The sequence below is a fragment of the Grampus griseus genome (genome assembly GCF_964374135.1).
Source record: "Grampus griseus genome assembly, chromosome: 7".
Taxonomy (NCBI): domain Eukaryota; kingdom Metazoa; phylum Chordata; class Mammalia; order Artiodactyla; family Delphinidae; genus Grampus; species Grampus griseus.
Genome location: NC_139001.1, coordinates 93,179,885 through 93,197,453, shown reverse-complemented (window position 1 = coordinate 93,197,453; position 17,569 = coordinate 93,179,885). Strand labels below are relative to the sequence as shown.

Genomic DNA, 17,569 nt, shown 5'->3' with positions numbered 1-17,569 from the left:
GAAGACACTAGAACTCACCAAAAAAGATACCGTACATGCAAAGACAAAGGAGAAGCCACAATGAGATGGTAGAAGGAGTGCTATCACAATAAAATCAAATCCCATAACTGCTGGGTGGGTGACTCACAAACTGTAGAACACTTATACCACAGAAGTCCACCCACTGGAGTGAAGGTTCTGAGCCCCACATCAGGCTTCCCAACCTGGGGGTCCGGCAACGGGAGGAGGAATTCATAGAGAATCAGACTTTGAAGGCTAGTGGGATTTGATTGCAGGACTTCGACAGGGCTGGGGGAAACAGAGACTCCACTCTTGGAGGGTACACACAAAGTAGTGTGCACATCGGGACCCAGGGGAAGGAGCAGTGACCCCATAGGAGACTGAACCAGACCTACCTGCTAGTGTTGGAGGGTCTCCTGCAGAGGCGGGGGTGGGGGGGCTGTGGCTCACCATGGGGACAAGGACACTGGCAACAGAAGTTCTGGGAAGGACTCCTTGGCATGAGCCCTCCCAGAGTCTGCCATTAGCCCCACCGAAGAGCCCAGGTAGGCTTCAGTGTTGGGTTGCCTCAGGCCAAACAACCAACAGGGAGGGAACCCAGCCCCATCCATCAGCAGTCAAGCAGATTACAGTTTTACTGAGCTCTGCCCACCAGAGCAACACCCAGCTCTACCCACCACCAGTCCCTCCCATCAGGAAACTTGCACAAGCCTCTTAGATAGCCTCATCCACCAGAGGGCAGACAGCAGAAGCAAGAACTACAATCCTGCAGCCTGTGGAACAAAAACCACTTTCACAGAAAGACAAGATGAAAAGGCAGAGGGCTATGTACCAGATGAAGGAACAAGATAAAACCCCAGAAAAACAACTAAATGAAGTGGAGATAGGCAACCTTCCAGAAAAAGAATTCAGAATAATGATAGTGAAGATGATCCAGGACCTCAGAAAAAGAATGGAGGCAAAGATCGAGAAGATGCAAGAAATGTTTAACAAAGACCTAGAAGAATTAAAGAACAAACAATCAGAGATGAACAATACAATAACTGAAATGAAAACTACACTAGAAGGAATCAATAGCAGAATAACTGAGGCAGAAGAACGTATAAGTTACCTGGAAGACAGAATGGTGGAATTCACTGCTGTGGAACAGAATAAGGAAAAAAATAATGAAAAGAAATGAAGATAGCCTAAGAGACCTCTGGGACAACATTAAACACAACAACATTCACATTATAGGGATCCCAGAAGGAGAAGAGAGAGAGAAAGGATCAGAGAAAATATTTGATTATAGTCGAAAACATCCCTACCATGGGAACGGAAATAGTCACCCAAGGCCAGGAAGCGCAGAGAGTCCCATACAGGATAAACCCAAGGAGAAACATGTCGAGACACATAGTAATCAAATTGGCAAAAATTAAAGACAAAGAAAAATTATTGAAAGCAGCAAGGGAAAAACGACAAATAACATACAAGGGAACTCCCATAAGGTTAACAGCTGATTTCTCAGCAGAAACTCTACAAGCCAGAAGGGAGTGGCATGATATACTTAAAGTGATGAAAGGGAAGAACCTACAACCAAGATTACTCTACCCGGCAAGGATCTCATTCAGATTCGATGAAGAAATCAAGAGCTTTACAGACAAGCAAAAGCTAAGAGAATTCAGCACCGCCAAACCAGCTCTACAACAAATGCTAAAGGAACTTCTCTAAGTGGAAAGCACAAGAGAAGAAAAGGACCTACATAAACAAACCCGAAACAATTAAGAAAATGGTCATAGGAACATACATATCGATAATTACCTTAAATGTAAATGGATTAAATGCTCCAACCAAAAGAAACAGCCTTGCTGAATGGATACAAAAACAAGACCCATATATATGCTGTCTACAAGAGACCCACTTCAGACCTAGGGACACATACAGACTGAAAGTGAGGGGATGGAAAAAGTTATTCCGTGCAAATGGAAATCAATAGAAAGCTGGAGTAGCAATACTCATACCAGATAAAATAGACTTTAAAATAAAGACTGTTACAAGAGACAAGGAAGGACACTACACAATGATCAAGGGATGAATCCAAGAAGAAGATATAACAATAAGAATTATAAATATATATGCACCAAACATAGGAGCACCTCAATACATAAGGCAACTGCTAACAGCTATAAAAGAGGAAATCGACAGTAACACAATAATAGTGGGGGACTTTAACACCTCACTTACACCAATGGACAGATCATCCAAAATGAAAATAAGGAAACAGAAGCTTTAAATGACACAATAGACCAGATAGATTTAATTGATATTTATAGGACATTCCATCCAAAAACAGCAGATTACACTTTCTTCTCAAGTGCGCATGGAACATTCTCCAGGATCCTGGGTCACAAATCAAGCCTCAGTAAATTTAAGAAAACTGAAATCATATCAAGCATCTTTTCTGACCACAATGCTATGAGATTAAAAATGAATTACAGGGAGGGCTTCCCTGGTGGCGCAGTGGTTGAGAGCCTGCCTGCCAGTGCAGGGGACACGGGTTCAAGCCCTGGTCTGGGAAGATCCCACATGCTGCAGAGCAACTGGGCCCATGAGCCACAATTACTGAGCCTGCGCGTCTGGAGCCTATGCTCCACAACAAGAGAGGCCGCGATAGTGAGAGGCCCGTGCACCGCGATGAAGAGTGGCCCCCACTTGCCGCAACTAGAGAAAGTCCTCGCACAGAAACGAAGACCCAACACAGCCATCAATCAATCAATCAATCAATAAATAAATATTTTAAAAAATCCATAAAAAAAATGAATTACAGGGAAAAAAACATAAAAAACACAAACACATGGAGGCTAAACAATACATTACTAAATAACCAAGAGATCACTAAAGAAATCAAAGAGGAGATCAAATAATACCTAGAGACAAATGACAATGAAAACACGATGATCCAAAACCTATGGGATGTAGCAAAAGCACTTCTAAGAGGGAAGTTTATAGCTATACAAGCCTATCTCAAGAAACAAACAAAATCGCAAATAAACAATCTAACCTTACACCTAAAGGAACCAGAGAAAGAAGAACAAACAAAACCCAAAGTTAGCAGAAGGAAAGAAATCATAAAGATCAGAGCAGAAATAAATGAAATAGAAACAAAGAAAACAATAGCAAAGATCAATAAAACTAAAAGCTGCTTCTTTGAGAAGATAAACAAAATTGATAAACCATTTGCCAGACTCATCAAGAAAAAGAGAGAGGGCTTCCCTCGTGGTGCGGTGGTTGAGAGTCCACCTGCCGATGCAGCGGACACAGGTTCGTGCCCCAGTCCGGGAAGATCCCACATGCCGCGGAGCGGCTGGGCCCGTGAGCCATGGCCGCTGAGCCTGTGTGCCTGGAGCCTGGGCTCCGCAACGGGAGAGGCCACAACAGTGAGAGGCCTGCGTACCGCAAAAAAAAAAAAAAAAGAGGGAGAGGACTCAAATTAATAAAATTAGAAATGAAAAGGGAGAAGTTACAACAGACACCACAGAAATACAAAGCATTCTAAGAGACTACTACAAGGAACTCTATGCCAATAAAAGGGACAACCTGGAAGAAATGGACAAATTCTTAGAAAACTATAACCTTCCAAGACTGAACCAGGAGGAAATATAAAATATGAACAGACCAATCACAAGTAATGAAATTCAAACTGTGATTAAAAATCTTCCAACCGGGCTTCCCTGGTGGCGCAGTGCTTGAGAGCCCGCCTGCCGATGCAGGGAACGCGGGTTCGTGCCCTGGTCCGGGAAGATCCCACATGCCGTGGAGCGGCTGGGCCCGTGAGCCATGGCCGCTAAGCCTGTGCGTCCGAAGCCTGTGATCCACAACAGGAGAGGCTACAACAGTGAGAGGCCTGTGTACCACCAAAAAAAAAAAAAAAAGTCCAGGACCAGATGGCTTCACAGGTGAATTCTATCAAACAGAGAAGAGCTAACACCCATCCTTCTCAAACTCTTCCAAAAAATTGCAGAGGAAGGAACAACTCCCAAGCTCATTCTATGAGTCCACCATCACCCTGATACCAAAACCATACAAAGATACTACAAAAAAAGAAAATTACAGACCAATATCACTGATGAATATAGATGCAAAAATCCTCAACAAAATACTAGCAAACAGAATCCAACAACACATTAAAAGGATCATACACCATAATCAAGTGGAGTTTACCCTAGGAATGCAAGGATTCTTCAATATATGCAAACCAATCAATGTGATACACCATATTATCAAATTGAAAGTAAAAACCATATGATCATCTCAATAGATGCAGAAAGAGCTTTTGACAAAATTCAACACCCATTTATGATAAAAACTCTCCAGAAAGTGGGCATAGAGGGAAACTACCTCAACATAATAAAGGCCATATATGACAAACCCACAGCAAACATTATTCTCAATGGTGGAAAACTGAAAGCATTTCCTCTAAGATCAGGAACAAGACAAGGATGTCCACTCTCAGCACTATTATTCAACATAGTTTTGGAAGTCCTGGCACGGCAATCAGAGAAGAAAAAAAATAAAAGGGATACAAATTGGAAAACAAGAAGTAAAACTGTCACTGTTTGCAGATGACATGATGCTATACATAGGGAATCCTAAAGATGCCACCAGAAAACTACTAGAGCTGATCAATGAATTTTATAAAGTTGCAGGATACAAAATTAATGCACAGAAATCTCTTGCATTCCTATACACTAATGATGAAAAATCTGAAAGAGAAATTAAGGAAACACTCCCATTTGCCACTGCAACAAAAAGAATAAAATACCTAGGAATAAACCTACCTAGGGGGACAAAAGACCTGTATGCAGAAAATTATAAGACACTGATGAAAGAAATTAAAGATGATACCAACAGATGGAGAGATATATCATGTTCCTGGATTAGAAGAATCAATATTGTGAAAATGACTATACTACCCAAAGCAATCTACAGATTCAGTGCAATCCCTATCAAATTACCAATGGCATTTTTTACGGAACTAGAACAAAAAATCTTAAAATTTGTATGGAGACACAAAAGACCCCAAATAGCCAAAGCAGTCTTGAGGGAAAAAAACGGAGCTGGAGGAATCAGACTCCCTGACTTCAGACTATACTACAAAGCTACAGTCATCAAGACTATAAGGTACTGGCACAAAAACAGAAATATAGATCCATGGAACAAGATAGAAAGCCCAGAGATAAACCCACGCACCTATGGTCAACTAATCTATGACAAAGGAGGCAAGGCTATACAATGGAGAAAAGACAGTCTCTTCAATAAGTGGTGCTGGGAAAACTGGACAGCTACATGTAAAAGAATGAAATTAGAACACTCCCTAACACCATACACAAAAATAAACTCAAAATGGATTAGAGACATAAATGTAAGACCGGACACTATAAAACTGTTAGAGGAAAACATAGGAAGAAAACTCTTTGACATAAATCACAGGAAGGTCTTTTTTGATCCACCTCCTAGAGTAATGTTAATAAAAACAAAAATAAACAAATGGGACCTAATGAAACTTCAAAGCTTTTGCACAGCAAAGGAAACCATAAACAAGACGAAAAGACAACGCTCAGAATGGGAGAAAATATTTGCAAACGAATCAACGGACAAAGAATTATTCTCCAAAATATATAAACAGCTCATGCAGCTCAATATTAAAAATACAAACAACCCAATCCAAAAATGGGCAGAAGACCTAAATAGACATTTCTCCAAAGAAGACATACAGATGGCCAAGAAGCACATGAAAAGCTGCTCAACATCACTAATTATTAGAGAAATGCAAATCAAAACTACAATGAGGTATCACCTCACACCAGTTAGAATGGGCATCATCAGAAAGTCTACAGACAACAAATGCTGGAGAGGGTGTGGAGACAAGGGAATCCTCTTGCACTGTTGGTGGGAATGTAAATTGATACAGCCACTATGGAGAACAGTATGGAGGTTCCTTATAAAAACTAAAAATAGGGCTTCCCTGGTGGCACAGTTGTTGAGAGTCCGCCTGCCGATGCAGGGGACACGGGTTCGTGCCCCGGTCCGGGAAGATCCCACATGCCGCGGAGCGGCTGGGCCCGTGAGCCATGGCCACTGAGCCTGCGCTCTGCAACGGGAGAGGCCACAACAGTGAGAGGCCCGGGTACCACACACACACACACACACACACAAAAAAAAAAAAAACTAAAATTAGAAATACCATATGATCCAGCAATCCCACTACTGGGCAAATACCCAGAGAAAACTATAATTCAAAAAGACACATGTACCCCAATGTTCATTGCAGCACTATTTACAATAGCCAGGTCATGGAAGCAACCTAAATGTCCATCGACAGATGAATGGATAAAGAATATGTGGTATATATATATAAAATGGAATACAATTCCTTTTCATAAAAAGGAATAAAATTGGGTCATTTGTTGAGACGTGGATGGATCTAGAGACAGTCACACAGAGTGAAGTCAGAAAGGGAAAAACAAATATCGTATATTAATGCATATATGTGGAACCTAGAAAAATGGTACAGATGAACTGGTTTGCAGGGCAGAAAATGAGAAACAGAGGTAGAGAACAAACGTATGGACACCAAGGGGGGAAAGCAGTGGGGGGGGTGGTGGTGGTGTGATGAATTGGGAGATTGGGATTGACATGTATACACTGATGTGTATAAAATTGATGACTAATAAGAACCTGCTGTATAAAAAAATTAATTAAATGAAATTTAAAAATTAAAAAAATAACTGTTGTCTATCAGATTCAGAATAAAGACTAAATACCTAAAAAAAAGTCTATATGTGTATAAGTGAGTCACTTTGCTGTACAGCAGAGATTGATACAACGTTGTAAATCAACTATACTTCAATAAAAACAACAACAACAAAAAGAAAACAAGGGCACTAAGCTGAGTGCACACTGTGACTACACTATGAATGTAAGGAAGCCATGACTGGAAGGAAATACTAGTAGAACTATGAAAAATATCTTTTCTTGGAAATTTTTCCTTAATGGTGTCATAATGTTTTATAAATAAAAGGAAGAATTGAAAGAGAAAAGTGAGGTGGGGCTTCCCTGGTGGTGCAGTGGTTAAGAATCCGCCTGCCAATGCAGGGGACACGGGTTAGTGCCCTGGCCCGGGAAGATCCCTCATGCCGCGGAGCAATGAAGCCCGTGTGTCACAACTACTGAGCCTGTGCTCTAGAGCCTGCGAGCCACAACTACTGAGCCTGCGTGCCACAACTACTGAAGCCTGCGCGCCTAGAGCTCGTGCTCCGCAATAAGAGAAGCCACCGCAATGAGAAGCTCACGCACCACAACGAGGAGTAGCCCTCACTCGCTGCAAGTAGAGAAAGCCCGCACGCAGCAACGAAGACTCAACGCAGCCACAAAAAAAAAAAAAAAAAAAAAAGTGAGGTGGACTTTCTCATAAAAGTCTCTGTAGAAAAGTCTCAGGAGCCACGGCTGTAGGGATAAGAAGCCTAAGGTGTAAAGGCTGGGATGAGTTTTACAACAAAGACAAACAGAAAGGTTCAAGCTTTCCCCTTTCAGAAGTGTTCTCTGTCTCCGTGGGTACGGTCACTTGCTGAACAAGAGCAGAATGGAAGCCTTGACTTAAGTGCTATATTTTGGCATTTATTCACAGTATTCCAGCTCACTCTCGTTGTGGGTATTTTGAATTGTTCTCTAATTGACAGTTAAGTGTCTTGATGGCACTTAACATCTAGCCTGGGGCCCAGTGAATGCTCCTCTTTCAGAAGAGAAGAGAACCCAAAAGGTGCTGGGGGAAAGCTAGACTAATTGTCCTGAAGAATGCAGCCAGGGAAGCTGGTAGGTTTCCTGGGAGCTTTTGAAGAAAAAGGGAAATGATGGATGGGACCCATGTTAAGCCATTTTAAATTTTGTCTCAAGGATACACATCACCTTCTTGTTGAAATGATACCCTGATTGCCCTCTGGAAAGACCACCCTCCCCACTGCCACTTCCCTGTCTCTCAGCCAGTGTGTTGAGGGGTAGAGCTGGGACCTGGGTCAAAACCAATCAATGCCACACAGTCCCCTAGCCTAGACCCAGCGACTGGTTCAGGGATGGGCACGCGACCCATGCAGAGACAATGAGCACGGGGAGAACTTTCCTGGGAACGCCAGAACAGAGGCAAGCTGTCTTTTCTGTTTTCTGCTGATCTTGAAATATGAGAGAAGGATTGTGGCCATCTGGCTACCAGCCAGCCCAAGAATAAAGCCAGTGAGGGGAGCAAGAGAAGAAGAAAAATCGAGTCCTGGTAACATCATCTGTGGTCTAATCAAGCTCCACTCTGATCAGCTAAAACTAAGACTCTTCAGTTTCCAGAACTCAGAAATTCCCTCCTTGTTTAAGTCAGTTTGGGTTGGGTTTTCTGTCACTTGCAATTAAGAGTCCTGGCTGACATGGAAAACTTGCTTTGGAGTCAAGGGACTTGGGCTCAAATGTTGGCTTCACACTGCTAACCCACTAGCAATGTCATCACGACCAATGTCTTCTCCTCCTAAGCCCCGATTCCCTCATCCATCAGAGCCGTTCTGAGGAGGTGGCAACAATTTTTAAAGTGCCAGAATAGTGTTTGGACAAATAAGGTGATTAAGAATTTATGGTTCCTTCCCTCCCTCCCTCTGATTTCCTTTAAAGGAACAAGAAAGGAAAGACTTGCTGATGGGAAGGTAAAATAAACATTTTTCCAACCCAATGTCCTTTCTCTTCTAACAAGTAGGCATTGCAAGGATGGGAAGTACCTTAAAAGAGGCCATCCCTGGGTTGGAGATGCCTGGTGCGTGTTGGCCGGTGCCGTAGCCCGCGTAGCTCATCACCCACGGCTCGTGGAAGGTCACCCACAGCTTCACACGGTCCCCAAAAGTGGAGAAGCAGAAGGCCGCATAGTCCAGGAAGATATCCACCATGCTCTCATTCTGCCACCCGCCGCGATCCTGCAGGGCCTGAGGCAGGTCCCAGTGGGACAGCGTGGCCATGGGCTCGATATGCGAGTCCAGCAGCCTGTCGATCAGCATGTTGTAGTAGGCGACGCCCCGGAGGTTGGGGCTCTGCCCCTGCCCAGTGGGGAAGATGCGGGACCAGGAGATGGAGAACTTGTAGACCTGGGCCCGGAGGCCACGAAGCAGGGCGACATCAGTGTCCACCTTGTGGTAACTGTCACTGGCCACCTCTGGCGTTGCTTGGCCCTTGCCGGTGTTCTGGTGCCCAACTCTGTCCCAGATGCTCGCCCCTCTTCCGTCCTCGGCCCAGCCTCCTTCCACATTAAAAGCCCCTGTGGAGACGCCCCAGAGGAAACCCTCAGGAAAAACATCCTGCAGGAAAGCATCCCTTTCTGCCCTGGACTGGTTGGCAAACATTTCCCAGACTCTCTGATAGGCTGAGTGGGGCAGAGAGGAGTCTACTGCTGTCTCCGGGTCCAGCTGCAGGAGAGTCTGGAGGGTCAGGTTGTCAGTCAGAGAACAAGACCAGCTGTAGGAGTGAAGTGACATAAAGGGACATAGTATAAGTAATGACTCTGTAAGTTACAAATGCCCCCAGACCGATGAACAGTGACAATGTGTGTAATCAGTAAAGATTCCGGAAACACCGACCCAAAGTCATGGGCAGCAAGTAGATGGGAAAATTATTATCATTGTCTCTTCTTGGTGAGTTATCATTGCTCCTGCATGAGTGAAAATACTGTACCAATGCTACTGTTTGCTACATTAGATCACCCTTGAATACAGTCTTCAGTTCTGATGAAAGTTTTTCTTCTTATAGTGTATATTTATAAAACATAGCTAATAATAATGACTTCAATTTACTGAGACTTTTGATTCTATGGTGACCACTATGATAAAAATGTATGTACATTATCTCATTTAATTTTCAAAATAAGTGTACAAGATAAGTACTACATTATTTATCTTCTTCCTACAGAGGAGGAAACTGAGACTTAAAGAAATGAGTAACTTCGGGCATCAGGGGGTCAGCAGCTACTTACCAGCTGGTACAGAAATATTTCAATAATTGAATGACTGGTACATCTCTACTGATGTGTACCACTCAAATGTCAACCCTGACTATAACCTCCTTTCTTCTTCATGCTGCCTGGATTATGGTCATAATGGCAGGAGCTCAAGCATCCATCCTGCACCATGAGGTAGAAGTTTTGTTAAGAATAACAAAGCAACAAGATAGGAGCCTGGATTCCTGATGATTTTTACCCACTCTAGACTGTCCATCTTCAGGCTTTATTTATATCAATAAACTTACATCTTGTTTTTTTTAAAAAATGAGAACTCCTCCTAGATTACACAGCTTGCAAATGGTACAGCACAGAATCTGTGCTTTTAACCACATATCACTATGTATGTGTGTAGACGTGTAGACATTTATGTGCATGTTATGTTTTATTTCAGAAATAAATGTATCTGAAATAAACATCAGAAATAAACATAGCTGAAATAAAGCATAACATAAAAATGCTATTCTCATACACAATGAAGTCTGATATATTCTATTTACTTCTAATCTGTTTTCCTTCTCTCTCCTTCCTTCCTCCTTCCCTCCGTCCCTTCTTTCTTTATTGTTTTCTCTATCTGAGTCCTGTCCTGCAGGCTGGAAAGCAGTGCGTGATAACATGCAGCAGTTACACCAGCAGAGGGCAAACTTGAGGAAGGATTGGTGGAGGTGGGTGTGTTTGGCCTGGAGAAGAGAACACTCATGAAGAGAGGAAGTGGAGTACAAGAGCATCTCCCTGTCCTTGGGCCATCGAGGGGCTGACACTTATACAAGGTTGGCCCAGAGCACAGAACCGGTAGAAGTGACGGAGACACTGCAGAAAAGACCTCCCTCCCGTGGAGTGGAGCCTGGACCTTCCAAATTTAAGCTCCTCCTATTTTATTAAGCATCAACTCATCCGCATTTGGTAGAAAAGTGGTGAGGGGAAATGATAGCCTATAGTTGTGGATTACCCAAAACAGATGCATGACTCTGGAGCACACCAGGGGCATGGAGGGGTGCCCACTCAGCTGTTCTGACCCAACCCTTCTGACTATGACCGTCCTTCTGGCTTGGGTGAGAAGAGGTCTTAAAGAAACAAACTGCCCCTGGATAACACAGAACTTGCCATACAGGCCTTGGAGCTGGGAGTCCTGGGTTTGCCTAACTTGGGAAGAGATTTAGCACAGAAAGTCTCTATGCCCAGCCCTCCAAGTGTCCTCCTTCAGCCACCCCTCACCCCGCACTCTAAGCCACCTCAGAGCATCCCAGGTAATGCTCTTTTTCCCTCCTTTGGGGAGCAGTCTGTATCTCCTGCCATACTCTGTGCTAGAATCACTGGCGGGCCTCTCTGTCTCACTTCTGAGGACTAAAACACTCCGACAAGAAAATGATGCCCGTCCTCTCAGGACGTGCTGCCACCTGCCCCTGCAGGTTCTCCATCAACATCCACCTGAGTGAGAACCCCCCGCCCCCACTCTCGGTTTAACGTTAGCCAATGTTGGATCTTCCCTGCATGCAAGGTACTGAGAGATCAAGGTGTTAGAGAATCCTGGAGCCGGTGTCTCATGTCATCTTGTGGTTTTGCAATCATTGTGATCTCAGGGTGCCCCCTTTCTTTTTCTTTTGCCATGTCATGCGTGACATGTGGGATCTTAGTTCCCCAAGCCGAGATGGAACCCGTGGCCCCTGCAGTGGAAGCACAGAGTCCTAACCACTGGTCCGCCAGGGAAGTCCCCAGGGTACCACGTTTATTATGACCTCTTGAGTTTTATTTTCTGAAAAGATAGCCCAGCACTCCTCAGCTGACTCCACGTGTGAACAGAGAGCAGTTCTGATCTACTTGCTCATCATACTGTTCATACTCCCGGCACAAAGCCTGACATGTGCAGCTGCTTAGGGTCTGGTGATCTGAACTGCTGATTTGAAGTGAGTTGAGAGGACTGAACAATGGAAGGAGACACAGCTGAGGACAGCCAAATGCTGCAAGAGAAAAAGTGCAAAGAGGTGGTGGCAACTGAAGTTTATGATCTTGGACAGAGCTGTGCTAGAAATGTCTGAGGTGAGCTCTAGCTGAAGGTCTGGGAAGCCAATGATTGCCTCCGGGCCTTGGTCCTTCCTTGACACACGGTATATGATGCTCAGGTGTGTAACATACCCCCACGGTTCTGAGAAGTTCCCTGCACTGGCTTCCACACCAAACTTTTCTCAAGAAGCGCATTGGAATATAAGTGCATGAGAATGATATAATTATGGAGATAACCTCAAATCTACTCTAATTTTTTTCAGTATGTCACTTACAAATTTTGGTACTTTAGTCATGTGCAAAGAAATTATTTGCAATCCCACAATAATTTAAAACCTTTGTCCTGAGAAACTGCTGATTTAGGCTTCTGCCCTGCTGCACAGCTGGCTTTCCTATCTATGCCATCTCCTCACGGGTAAGATGTTTCACATTTTGTGTGAGGAAATGGTGCAGAGAACTCACCTTACTTACTCAGATCACATAACTTCAGGGATGGGCAGATCTATCATTAACCCAGCCTGCTCGTCCACAACCTCACAATGCCTCCAACAAGATCTAAACTAGAAGGCAGGGGTTTAAACACCAGCTCTGCTAGCTGTGTGCACTTGGGTGAACTAGAGGAGAACCATGTGGTGGCCAGAGACACTGCTCCCTGCTTTCCCCTCTGAGCCTTCATCTCTAGTCCTTGGCCACAAAGGACTCACTGGTCCAAGAGGCAGATGACAACAGTCCCCTGTGTTTACACATGTGAAAGAACAACAGAGTATTCTGCAAATATCAGTTATTGGTAGTCCCACAGGAAATCTAACATTACCTTTTCTTGGAACTTGATGAACAGCTCAGGAATGTACTAAGATCAAACCCAATGGTGAGCACTTGTTCTTCCCTTATGGCTGTAAGAGAAGACATTTAATTCACTCCACCTGAAGCCCAACCAACAATATGCATGACTACTATCAACAGTTTTCCTCACTTATACACCACACCCAAACCCCAAGCAATGGCTCCAAACCCCTCTGGAAAATTCCACAGGCTAAAGATTTATAGAACTCAAAAGTGATAGAACAGTGGTTCTCAAACTTCCATGTGCATCAGCATCACCTGCAGAGCTTGTTCAACACAGATTGCTGGGCCCACTCCAAAGTTTCTGATCACAGTTTCTGATCTGAGGTGGGCTCTAGAATGTGAATGTCTAACAAGTTCCCAAGTGATGCTAATGCTGCTTGTCTGGAGACCAAACAAGGAGAACAACTGACTCAAAACTCAAATATCAGAAAGGGGCGGAATTTTATTTTTTTTGTAAGAAACTATACATAAACATAAAATTGACCATTTTAACCATTTAGAAAGTGATGGGATTTAAGAACGGAAATCATTATACCATCAAAGATGAGTTAGGGCAAGAGTTATTAAGTGGTATCCATGGATGCAGTTCAAGAGGTCTGTGAAGCCAGCTCAGCACTGGTTACAGGTAGTAGAAAGGGCACTACCAACTTCTCCCATATTCTGACCTTACAGGGGGACTGAACTGGATATCCAGGCATGCAGGAGCGTGCCCCTTGGCCCTTCCTGCAGAGTGTCTAGTGGTCCTCAGCCCCTGAGGCCTTAGTGGACCTCCTACTTTCCCTTGGCCGGATTGGACCAGGAGCAACCTTCTTCTTCTCCTTCTTTTAATAGCCACACCATGTGGCATGTGGGATCTTAGTTCCCCAACCAGGGATGGAACCCGTGCCCCCTGCAGTGGTAGCACAGAGACTTAACCACTTGACCACCAGGGAAGTCCCAGGAGCAATCTTCTGATTACATGGCCCACCCATCAGATTCACACTCAAGAATTTGAACTAAGAGACACCAAGGAGATGCTCCATGAGCTGTGGGTCCTATACCTGAAGATTTTGATTAGGTAATGGGGAAATGAACAAAAGTAAGGTGGCTGAGGGGAGAGAGGCAGCCCTGCCAAGGGGGGCAGAGATGAGAGACCTTAGAGGGAGGGGTAATGGAAGTGGACAGATGGACACAGGGCAGTTGCCATGCTTTCACCTGACATCTGAGGCCTGATGGTCTTTATTTCCATGAGACCAAGGCATCCTTACCATCCTCGTACAGAACCTCTCTCCTTTCTTGGGTCAGTGGGAGCTAAGGGATCAAGACCAACAACAAGAAGACAAGGGACACTAAACTCATCTGGGATGGGCTCTCAGACCACCCCTCCTCTGGTCGCTCCTCCCATTGGAACCCCAGACTTTTAAAATAGCTACCCCACAAGCCAGTGCACCAAATATCACTCCAAACCTCTCCAGTGATGGTCCACTCACCTGTGAGAAGGCTGAAGAACTGATCAGCTGGGTTCTTCCTCATGGAGAGGCAGTCCTGGAGTTTCAGATTGAAGATGAAAACTTCCACTTTTGGCTCAATAGTCTGAAATGATATAGGCCAGCAAGTGAACTGAAGCTGCCTAGAGTAAGTTTTTTGTTAACAGGGACAGATTTTAAAGATGAGAAGTCACGACACTCAATTTGGTTTTGGAAATGACCGCTAGCCATCTCAGTCAATAAAGAGAGCCGACTCTAGACTTGAGGGAGAAAAATCTACACTTTTCAATAACATAGACCATTCTCTACACTGACCCCCACCAAAGAGACAGGCTAATTTCTGCCATCACCTCAGGCTACAAGGTACCTCCTAGAACCAGTCACTGTGTTAGGACCAGGAACAAGGCAGTCTGCTCATGTCAGGGGCCTGTGCTGCTACAAGAAGCTCAATCAGGTGCCACTGTCAAGATGTTTATGGATGTCTAGGGTTTGCTTCAAAACAATCTGGTTTGAGAGGGGGAAGGTAGGGTATAGATGAAACAAGATCAGCCACGAGTTGATAGCTTTTGAAGCTGGGGATGGCTTCAGTTTACTTTTCCTTCTACCTTTGGATATATCTGACATACTCCATAAAGAAATTTAAAAGAAGCTATCTTCATTAGAATTGGAGCAGGTATAATTTCTCTCCCATTTCTAGCCATTTCAGTGTCAAAAGAAACATCTTTAGGCTGACATGTTGTTTGACCTCACTTTAGGTTACCTTTTTTGGGGGAGGTTGGGTTTTGTCATTTTTCCCACACTGAGTTTTCCTCCTCTAGTCGTTAACAGCCACTGAGAAATACCAATAGCAACTACTTAAAAAGAAGCCAGGCGGGTTCTTTATTTTCTCAGAGAAACCAGTAACAATGAGCCTCAAGCCTTAATCTCCGAGAAACCAAGTAAGTCGCTCAGAACCAGTGAGTGGAGCTGTGACCCACGTAGTCTTGTTCTTTCCCTGGGCCAGGTCAGTGCGCAAAGCCAAACTCCTAAGGGAACCGAGGGTTTTCCCCTCCCTGGAAGATCCATATGCAGTGAGGCAGCCTGTGGTATCACAGGACTGGAGAGCTGCAGGAGCCCTCTGCTGAGTGGGGAAGCCCCTGGTGAGCAAAGCCTCTTCTGAGAAGGGAACGTGGGACTCCTACATGTACCTCCTGAAGAATTCAGAACCTGTGGGTCCTCAGGCCCTAAGACACCTGTGTGCCAGTGGGGAGCAGCAGCTGAGGCTCAGAGAGGGGGTGCAGGTGCTCTGAGGAGAGTGGAGGGATAGTGAGGGTTGGCTTGTCAGGATAAATATCTACATGACCACATCCATGAAATGTCTGTTTTAATCTCAGAATGAACACTGGAATTTGGATTCTCAGTAGTTTTCTACACAAGAGAGCAGAGGATCCATGTAAATATTTACCTTAACAAGCCAACCCTCATTATCCTTTCCAGGGAAGACTATCTAACCTCCAGATGTTCTCTATAGGAATCTCTCCAGATGCAACTCTGCAAGTATGTGGAATCTTTTATTTGTTTACTTATTTTTGGCTGCACCGAGAAGCTTGTGGGATCTTAGTTCCCTGACCAGGGATTGAACTCGGGCCCTTGGCAGTGATGAAAGCACAGAGTCCCAACCACTGGACCGCTGGGGAATTCCCTGCAAGTATATGGACTCTTGGAGGAAGTTCAGTTTACACATCAGCTGAAGCATTAAATGTCTAATATGCTCTCAGGAAACTTTGCCATTCATCATCAATATGGAAAACAGCTCAAATTACCTGCAATTGACTCAGCTTCTGCCGGAAACCTGCCTCGCTTTGGCATCCATAAGATAAATCTAGAGAGAGGAAGTCAACTGCGTCCTGGAAATAAGTAAATAGGATCATCAGAGCACAAGGAATTTCAAGACAAAGAACTGCTCAGAAGTATTCTTTTTTTGTTTCTCCCCTTATTACTAAATGGAATACTCCAAAGTGGGATTTTCCAAGGGAAAAGCAGGATGAGGAAAAGCTGGGGACACAGTGAGAATGTGTGTGGGGTGTGCCTACGTGCTGTGGGGAATACATCACGTGTGCACTCAGCAAAGTGCCTGGCACACAGGAAGCTCTCAATAAATGCACACAATTGAATGAGTGAGTGAATGAAAGAAGCACCATATGCCAGAAAGGGTGGGTTTCCACCAAGTGGATGAGCACGAAGGAAGGGAGTCAGAGGCCAGAGCTGCCCTGAGCAGCACCCTCCTCATGGCCTTCCACTTTGCAGGACGGAGGCAGTGCAGCCCTCACCCACCCACAGGCCCCTTAGTAATTTCGGCAGACCCTACTGGGGTTTGGGGTTTTGTTTTAATTGTAGGCTATAGTCACTGGCTACATTCAGGCCACAGTTTAAAGTCCATCCCAGCTGGCCTTAGCCTGGTCCACATTATTATTGGAGAACAGAACTCTCATGGTCCATGGACACCCCCGTCTGTGCTCCAGTTAAGGACATACCCCTCTGCCCTGTCTCTGGCCTACATATACTTTAAGAACTACAGATTCAGAGTCTAAACATATGCAGATACCACGGTGATCCCCTCCCTACCCTTTTCAGCGAGCCATTTCTATCCTGGCCATGACCAGATCATTGCCTGTCTTCTCCCCTTCTCTTCCCTTGGGACAAAGACCGTCAATAATGGTATCTGCTGACAACCCAGTGCACTGTGACATTTGATAACTGACTCTCCTCTGGCTCCCTATGGCTTTCCCAGTCAAGTTATCACTGGTGTTTACTCAACATTCCACAGGCTTGCTCCCCGCTGGTGAGCTCCACTCGAACCTTCCCCTCTGCCCTATCAGCGCTTGCTTTGTTTGTCAATTCCATACAGCACATGATCATTGAGTTCATACCCTTGAAAGTCACTGTGCTGGGTTTAAAGATGAGTGAGATCCACAGAAGCTTCCAACTTGATACAGAGTGTTAACAGATGCACTGACTATATGAAGAACAGGCAGAAAGTTCTAAGTGCTATATGAAAAATCCACATCAGTGGTCCTCAAATCTTGGTGGGGATTAGACTCACCTGGGAACTTGGGAAGCCTATGAAGGCCCACGGCAACCCTCCACATTAAGCCTTGGCCTCTGTGTTCTTTACTAGCTCTCCAGGTGATTCTGGTACATACCAAAGCTTGGGAACCGCTGA

The 17,569-nt window shown here is 44.6% G+C and overlaps 1 protein-coding gene across 1 annotated transcript in view; it reads right to left on the bottom strand.

Moving 5' to 3' along the window:
• Window positions 1-17,569, bottom strand: part of LCT (lactase) — a gene marked incomplete at both ends in the record, with an annotated part of 50,941 nt that overhangs the window by 23,099 nt on the left and 10,273 nt on the right. The window contains 4 exons of the mRNA XM_082657763.1: window positions 8,790-9,516; window positions 12,870-12,948; window positions 14,371-14,473; window positions 16,170-16,253. Coding sequence (XP_082513889.1) covers window positions 8,790-9,516; window positions 12,870-12,948; window positions 14,371-14,473; window positions 16,170-16,253 — 993 coding nt within the window. The remainder of the gene's footprint in view (window positions 1-8,789; window positions 9,517-12,869; window positions 12,949-14,370; window positions 14,474-16,169; window positions 16,254-17,569) is intronic.